Raw genomic sequence first — 8,630 nt, 5'->3', positions numbered from 1 at the left:
AACTAGCATGGAATGAAGGATGAAGTTTTGGCTCATTATTTTATTACAAAACGAACGTCATTTTCTTTATTTCAGTCCAGAAACACTTTTTTTTTTTTTTTTTTAAATAAAGAATGTTTTGTTTCTCATATATAAAGAAGCATTGCTGAATAAATAAGTATAGCTAATAACATAATTAAATTACATGAGTTTTTGAAACAAACACAAAAAAAACAAAAACAAAAAAAAAACAGCATGATTTAAAATCTAAAATTATGTGTGAAATGTTGTAGGCCTGTCTTGCGTGTTAAATGAATACATCAAAATTAAAGTGAAACAAAACTTTGTTAATAACTAAGAACAGGGACCTCAGAATTTCTGTTTAATTTTTTTTCCCACACAAAATGCTGGAACTAAAACACACACGCAAAAAAAAAAAAAAAAATTGTCTTCCCTTTCGATTCAGAAGTACGTTTTATTTTCATTTTCAACAGATATTGTCGACAGGACTACTTTCTCAAGAACTTACTACCAGGACTAACTTCCTAAGAACTTGACAAAAAAAAAAAAAAAAAAAAAACCTGCAGTAGTTCTAAACAGACCAGAACACAGAAGTAGATTAAACAGAGAAAATAAGTCTAAAACTTCTTGTTTTCGGAAATCTCATGTCATGTTTTTATTTCCGCCAGATTTAAATGGTTTTAAAGCAGCTAGGGCATGGAAAGTCGGTCGGCTACCTGCTGATCCGCCTCCGTGAACTCCGCGATCCAGGTGTAAAACTTTCCCGCGTCTTCCTCTTTCACCGAAGCCCCGGTGAGTGACATCAGCGCGCACTGCGCTCGTGCTTTCTGACAACTCCGGGATTTACAGGGGATTTTATGCACCATCGTTTTAATAAGCGCCGACAATTTACAAGAGACACGACAATCCGCCTGGCAAAAGAGACCAGTCGCGCGCGCACACACTGTCTCGCGCTCTCTCTCTCTCTCACACACACACTCGCTTCAGGCCGGCTGATCCCACGGCTTTACGGGTTTATACTGCTCTGGAAACTCTACTGCATTTTGGGATTACACAAATACCCCTGGACAATAGGTTAGTGCCGGCAGATATCTTGATTTTACGGGAACGAGCCTCTTTAGCAGCTTTTGGTGCGTGCTAAATTGTTCCAAGAAGTTGGTGCTGTTTTTTCTGGGTTTATGTTGTAATGTATCTCATCATTGTTCTTTTGAGTGCGAATGTAATGCCAGATCTGGAGCAGTAGTTTGATAATAAAATAAGTAACTTTGTAAACAGGCTAGTAAACATGTGATTTAGGCCTATATACCCTCATCATAATTTCTGATTATCGATTGACTTGTTCTCGTGTTTGTAGGCCTCATTGTGATTTTAACTAATTTAGTAAATCTTTGTAGCTTGCTATTCATAAAGGTTTATACCGTTTTTGTATAAAATAATTTAAGTGCACGAACATTTCGAAAAATACTAATATAAGTCTACTGTCCTATTCTCCAAAACAGTGTTTGGTTTTCTTTTCTTTCCTTTTTCTTTTTTTTTTTTTTTCTTTTTTAATCAGTGTTCCGTAATGGATATCAAGAAGTTTGTTAATCCATGTAACCTGACTTTTTTTTTTTTTTTGTAATGTAATCTTTTATTTATTTATTTTTTATTCATTTTTACTTAATAACCTTGACAGTCATAAGGGTCTGTGGTTCACCTCTGTTTTTTGTGTCTGTGTGTGTGTGTGGACAACAAACAACAGCATGTTGGTTACACCAAACTGACTTTTAATTAATTACTTCTATTAAGATTTTAAAACATAATCGTTTCACTGCTTGTTTTTCCTAATAAATAATAAAAGTACACAATAATATAAAACTATTCTTACATTTAAGATTTTTTATTTATATAGGCCTATAGCCTATATATTTTTTAGTAGGCTATTGCGTTCTTTGACGCTTCATCTCCGCACATTTACACCATAGCCTAACTTTTTGATTTTTAAGTGAAATTACTTTTATTTCTGAAACTTACCTCTAAAACTAAATTCACTCATTTTGTATGAATTGTAGGCTATTAAATGTAGTTTTGAATGACATAAATCCAGACAAAAATAATTGACCCAGGAAGGCGAACAGTCCAACTTCAAAGTTTGTGAAAATATAGTTTAAAATCGTTTATTGAAATATGCTTATAATAATTATTTACTTTTATATCCAAACAAACGTTTAGCCTATTTAGCCTAAATCCTGTGGATGAGGTTTTTTTTATGCATGTTGATAATCAGTGCTTAGAGAAGATTTGGTCACTAAAAACGACGCAATTCTAATCGACCAAACGGTTTAAGAATGGTGTTCTTATCATTTGTTTGGCCTATTTGCTTTGCCTCAGTGTTTTACGCTCACTAAAAGCTTGAATTAAAAGTGTATTCAAATAGTTTACTCTCCTCGATACTCGCGCATTCACACGGCAGGTTTATACGACGTCACGTCGAAAGGAGGAGTTAATGAGTGCGTCTTCGTTCTGATTGGCTAAAGCGCTCGTCTGTAAGGTCAAGCGAGACTTTTGATTGGCTGAGGTGGGCGGGTCCGCAGGTGTCTTTTGCTCATAGACGGACAGGCCATCAAGAAGGTGATCAATCTCAATCCGTCAGCACTGGCTATCACCTGAATATCGCGCGTGGATACAACGAGCCTCTTGAAGCACTGCATCCGACTGTTCGCAAACGGACTTCGTGACCATATTGGAAACTAGTTGTGAAGTTTGTGGCTAATTTGTTTTCTTGCAATTCCAACCATCAGCTGGAGTCCAGACTGCTCTCCAAAAAGAGTTTCTTGGTTTTGTGGATTTTCAGTTAACGGATCTCAAAGGGGAAAAAAGAAGACCAAGAATACAAGGTAATGCAAAATGTTTCATTTTAAATAGCTACCAATCTAAATCTAAAGATGCAGAATTAAGGGTTGTTTCTTTGTTTTTCTCTACATATCCATTCTGTACATAATTTCTGTCATTTCGACCAAATGTTAAATGTTTTGATATTTTATAGCTGCAAATTGCAACTTATTGTAAATACGAGGCGGCAATTAACATTATAATTTTGCAATTTTAGTTGGTTCATTAAGTTGTGTTTAAAGTTTTCAGAATGGTGTAAAAGTGCAGCAAACTTCTTCACTGCATGTCGTAACTTTGGCATCACTTTGCTTTTCCATACAAATAAGGCAGCAATTAAAATAAATTTTGTGATTTTAGTTGGTTCATTAAGTTGAATTTAACGATCCATTAAAAAAAAAAAAAAAAAGATTCAAAGTAAATTGTCTTGTTTTAGGAAGATGATTAGGTCAAAGACCAACAATTTGCATTAAGCCAAAGACAAATGAATGCATGTAGATTTTTTTAAATGTATATAAATTTAAGGCTATAATTTACTTGTGTTTACTTTCAGAAATTCGCAATTGCAGTCGTAATAAACAAACTTTGCAGATCCAGAGTGCACGGAGAAAAGGAGAATTTGTCGTTTATTTAGTTGATAAGGTTTCTTCTGCAAATGGAGTCCCCTCTGGGTCTAATCTAAATGGCTAAGGAGAATAATTTGCACACTCACTGGCCATTTACATATAGTTAAAGCGCGATTGTGGAGTCTTTAGACCCATGTTATCTGTCCTCAGCGTGGGATTAATGGGGCCATTCATAGGCATGAGCGATGGAGAAAAAGCGCAACATGTCATTTACAGAACTTTTGTCTTAATACATTTGTACTATTGCCTCATAACAATTGCAACGAAACACAGTTTGGTCCTCCCTAATAATTCCAAATGCGCATAAGCATCGAGTTCATCCCGAGCGGCCTTCTGTCCAGGAAAACTAGCGCTTCAGCTTTAGAAACATAATTCAGGTATAGCTTATTCGATTCTATGCTGCGAATGTCGTTTAAAAAAAAGTAAGTTAATTGTTTTATTTATTTCGTTCTGTAGGATAATATACTAAATAACATTTAAAAAGTACTGCGAATACAAAAAAAATATCAGTATAAAATAGATTAATCTTCTTTAATAACAAATTATTTCTATTTACGCTTTTTTGGGCCTTCATTCAAAGTGGACTCAGTCATTCTGGATCTAAATAATTAATTTTACAAATATTATGCTGTATGCATTTAATGTAGCCTACACTGTAAAAAGTTATAAGTTGACTTAACTAAAAAAAATTGTCAAGTTCACTTAAGTTTTTTTTTTTTTTTTAATTATTATGTACTTAATAATTTTAAGGCAACGGGTTTCCTCAATTTTTTTAAGTTAAGTCAACTTATCACTTTTTACAGTGTACAGATTTCAAATAAATAGCCTATAGTTCGTTATATTTATCTGTTCCCTTTTGTTAGAGTGAAACGACCATTAATCAAGTTCATAATTGTACCGCCAACTTTCAAACGTTCTGGTAACAAAAGAAAAGATCAAACATTTGGCGGCGTCGCGTCCGTCAGGAGCGCTTAACAGGGCATGACATGTAAATGGCCAATTAGTGTGTGAAGGCCTTGATTAGTCGAGTGTGAAAAAATAGATCATTAAAGGCAAGACATTAGTCATATTCAGACTCTTCACTGTCGTGACATGCGTTTTATAAGTTTTTACAATGGGGCTGTGTATTTAATATATCCAAATACTATTTATTACGCTGCATTGTGTGATAGGACAAGATATGTATGATACAGTTTATAAACTTGCAGGCAATTCCAAACACAGGCATGCTTTTTAAACAATTCTTGGGGCTAAAAAATAAAATAGCCTACATATATATATATATATATATATATGTGTGTATATACACAAATAAAATATTTTTTAATAAACACTATTTTTATTTTTGCTTTATTGTTTATTTATTTCTAATATTAAATTGTTTATTTTAAATGATTAATGTTGCAGGTGTCTCTCTGGAGCTCAACAATGATGTCATACCTCAAACAGGCCCCTTATGCCATGAACGGGCTGGGGCTCAGCGGGGCAACCATGGACCTCCTCCATCCCTCTGTGGGATATCCGGGTAAGCACATATCGTTGATAAGATAACATTTAAAGAGTCTCTTCATGTAGAATCTTTACACAAGATAACTTTTAAGCAATGCATGACAATTCTGAAATGATTCAAATGCACCTTGACTTTAAAGTGCATCTGTGCCTTTTCAAACAATCTTTAGACATGATTTAGTAACTTCAGTTGTTTCCTCGTTGCAGCAAATCCTCGTAAACAGAGAAGAGAGAGAACCACATTCACTCGCACTCAGCTGGACATACTGGAGAATCTGTTTGCTAAGACGCGCTACCCAGACATTTTTATGCGTGAGGAGGTCGCTCTGAAAATCAATTTGCCTGAGTCAAGAGTGCAGGTGGGTGTTCCTAATGCTGAGAGATTTTAAGTCAACTCAAATCACATTTATTTATTTATTTATATAGCTCTTTATACAATACAGATTGTTTCAAAGCAGCTTTACATGTACATTTGATCATTTAGCAGACGCTTTTATCCAAAGCGACTTACAAATGAGGAGAACAATAGAAGCAATAGAAGCAACATGAAAATAATGTTGATGTTAGAGTCGTTATTGTCATTAGTGTCATTATTCAGCTCAATTTAGTTCAGTGTTTTCAATTCAGTTCAATAACTCCGACAATGATCAATTATGAAACGACTTCAATTCAGCTAAAGCAGCTCTACAGAGTCATTAATCAGCTCAATATAATGTTTCAATTCAGTTCAAGTTCAATAACTTTGTCAATGTTGCAAAGTTCATCAATTATTACATAAGTTATACTTGATCTGTAAAGCAGCTCTATAGGAGGCAATAGTGTCTGAAAATAATACTTCAGATGAAAATGAACTTTGAAGCGCTGAGAGTCATTGAACTGAACTGAATCAACATTGAATCTGGATTGAGATTAATAATGTTGATTCAGTTCAGTTCAATAAGTGTCAGTGTTTCAAAGTTCAATTTCATGTGAAGTAAGTGTCATTATTCTGCTCAATTTAGATTCAGTGTTGATTCAATTCAGTTCAGTAACTGTCAACATTGCTGTGCATTGCTATATAAAGCAATAAAAGTAGCTCTATAAAAGAAAATATTTATAAAAAAATTTTATGAATTAAATCCCTACCCCCTTCCCCAAAGCATCCAAAAGTTAAATTATACAGGTAAAGAAGTTGTTTTACAAAGGCTAAGACAGGCAAAGCCACATATTTTCACATACAAAAGTGTATATACACTCTAAAAAAGAATGGTGCTATATAGCACTAAAAGTGGTTCTTGGCTCGTAATCATAGGGGAACTACTTTTGGTGCTATATAGCACCATATCTTTAAAGGTGCTATACAGCACCTTTGTCAAATGGTGCTATGTAGAACCATAAGAGGTGCCATATTGCATTGTATTTCTTCAACAAAAATGGTGCTGAACAGCATCAACAGTGGTTCTTTGGCTCGTAAAGAACCTTTAAAGGGGCTTAACAGGTTCTTTGTACGGCAGCGGTGCTATATAGCACCTTAATCACCCCAAAGAACCGCTGAAGAACCACTGAAGAACCATACAGGAGCTTAACAGGTTCTGTATATGGTAGCGGTGCTATATAGCCCCTCAGTCATGCCAAAGAACCAGTGAAGAACTGCTGTAGAACCACTGAAGCACCAAGATTTGGTGCTATACAGCACCAAAAGTGGTTCCCCTATGATTACGAGCCAAAGAACCACTTTTAGTGCTATATAGTACCATTTTTTTTTAGAGTGTACGCATATCAATCAGCAGAATGAGAGGTATTTGTTGTCTGTGCCGATATTTGGTTATTTTCCAGAAATTGTATAAACAAATAGGTTTTCACATCTTAACATTTCAGTTCATAGACAACATTTGCATCATTAACCAGTGACATGTTTTGACGTGCTAAGTGTCATTATTCTGCTCAATTCAGATTCAGTGTTGATTCAGTTCAGTTCAATAACTGTCAACATTGCTGTGCATTGGTATATAAAGCAACAAAAGTAGCTCTATAAAAGACAATAGTGTCATTATCCAACTCAGTTCGGTAAATATTTTGTTCTCATCTGATCTCAAATTAATATTTTAGGTATTTTATTGATATTTTTTTCTGTCGACAGGTTTGGTTTAAGAACAGACGAGCAAAGTGTCGTCAGCAGCAGCAAAGCAGCAGCAGTTCGAAGATCCGTCCAGCGAAGAAGAAATCCTCTCCGTCCCGTGAGAGCCCGGGGTCAGAGAGCAGCGGTCACTTCACTCCTCCTGCCGTCTCCAGTAACACCTCATCCTCCTCGTCTTCATCCTCAGGCTCCAACCCCTCCGGTCTTAGCGGAGCGGGTCTGCTCAGTAACTCGTCCTCAGGAACAACACCTGTCTCGTCCATCTGGAGCCCCGCTCCGGTCTCGCCTCTTCCCGCTCCGCCCTCGCTCCCAGACATCTCCCCCCCGGCCAGCGCGTCCTGCATGCAGAGGGCCATCTCGGGCGGCGGGGGCACTACGGGAGTGCCGTCGTACCCAATGCCCTACAACCAGGCTCCCAGCTACGCCCAGGGCTACCCGGCCTCGAACGCCGCCTCTTATTTTGGCGGCATGGACTGTGGATCCTATTTGGGCCCGATGCCTGGCCACGCCCACCATCACCCTCACGCCCATCACACACAGCTGAGCACCGCCGCCGTGTCGGGACACCACCCGCACCACATCGGGCAGAGCGGCGGACACCACCCTCACCAGGGGTACGGCGGCGCTGGGCTACCCTTCAGCTCCTCGGACTGTCTGGATTACAAAGATCAGGCTTCATCATGGAAACTGAACTTCAGTTCGGCGGCGGCCGACTGCTTGGACTACAAAGACCAGGCCGCCTGGCGCTTTCAGGTTTTGTAAGGACTCTTAGTGTTGTTTCCTGATGTTTACTTATTTGTTTTCCTTTGGAGCAAGTCTTTTCCTCAACGTTGGACACCACAGGGAAGAAGTAGTGACTTTTGTGCCAACTTTTTCCACTTTTCGGCGGAAGAGCCGTAGGAACAAGGGTTCGGAAACCAAAGTTTCTTGTGTGTTGCAAAAGCGAGACGGGTTCTTCGTCGCCCTCGATGGACAGATTAAAAAGCGAGGGTCAAGTTTGTCGCACTCCCGACACGACGCACTGAATGAACGAGACACACGTGGTGTTTGAAACAATGAAGGCAATAATAATTTTATATGAGTTTCTTTACGGAGGAGAATGTGACCTATGCCTTACAGCTCATGTGAGATGTTAAAAACTCATTTGCATTCATGTTCATTTAATAAATATAAGCTTAAAATTGAAACTAATTGTTTTTCATTTCCTTTCTGACTTAAATGTTATTGGCCTTGTGTGTGCTAAAAATATCACTTGCAAAATCACAAAATGTTTATATATATATACATATAATTAGAAATCTCAATTTTAGCAATTTAGTGAAAATTTTTACTTTGTGTGTATGTGTGTGTGTATATATATACATACACACATACACACACACACACACACACACACACACACAAAGTAAAATTTCTTCGCTAAATTGCTAAAATTGAGATTTCTAATTATATGTATATAGGGCATGTAGGGCATAATTTAGACTTTATATAGGTGCATTGATATAGAATTC

General features: G+C 37.1%; 1 protein-coding gene across 2 annotated transcripts; it reads left to right on the top strand.

The window, feature by feature from the left end:
• The first annotated feature begins 693 nt into the window (after positions 1-693).
• On the top strand, positions 694-8,245 carry otx2a (orthodenticle homeobox 2a). 2 transcript variants are annotated; one of them, XM_058779642.1, is made up of 5 exons: positions 694-792; positions 2,781-2,876; positions 4,902-5,019; positions 5,211-5,362; positions 7,123-8,245. In XM_058779642.1, the coding sequence occupies exons 3-5, from the start codon at positions 4,923-4,925 to the stop codon at positions 7,879-7,881; spliced, it is 1,008 nt and encodes a 335-aa protein (XP_058635625.1). In that variant the 5' UTR covers positions 694-792; positions 2,781-2,876; positions 4,902-4,922; the 3' UTR covers positions 7,882-8,245. The 2 variants fall into 2 exon arrangements, with proteins under 2 accessions (XP_058635625.1, XP_058635635.1); XM_058779652.1 differs by having other exon boundaries at positions 735-1,074.
• The last annotated feature ends 385 nt before the right edge of the window (positions 8,246-8,630 follow it).

The sequence above is a fragment of the Onychostoma macrolepis genome, chromosome 01 (assembly GCF_012432095.1).
Source record: "Onychostoma macrolepis isolate SWU-2019 chromosome 01, ASM1243209v1, whole genome shotgun sequence".
Taxonomy (NCBI): domain Eukaryota; kingdom Metazoa; phylum Chordata; class Actinopteri; order Cypriniformes; family Cyprinidae; genus Onychostoma; species Onychostoma macrolepis.
The sequence above is the reverse complement of the archived record's forward strand: the minus strand, read 5'-3'. Positions and strand labels throughout refer to the sequence as shown.

Bases quoted from the DNA above. Each gene is read 5' to 3' on its own strand.
- otx2a (XM_058779642.1), top strand. From the start codon at position 4,923: ATGATGTCATACCTCAAACAGGCCCCTTATGCCATGAACGGGCTGGGG. The intron at 5,020-5,210 runs GTAAGCACATAT...TCCTCGTTGCAG, and splicing joins TCCCTCTGTGGGATATCCGG to CAAATCCTCGTAAACAGAGA. The intron at 5,363-7,122 runs GTGGGTGTTCCT...TTCTGTCGACAG, and splicing joins TGCCTGAGTCAAGAGTGCAG to GTTTGGTTTAAGAACAGACG.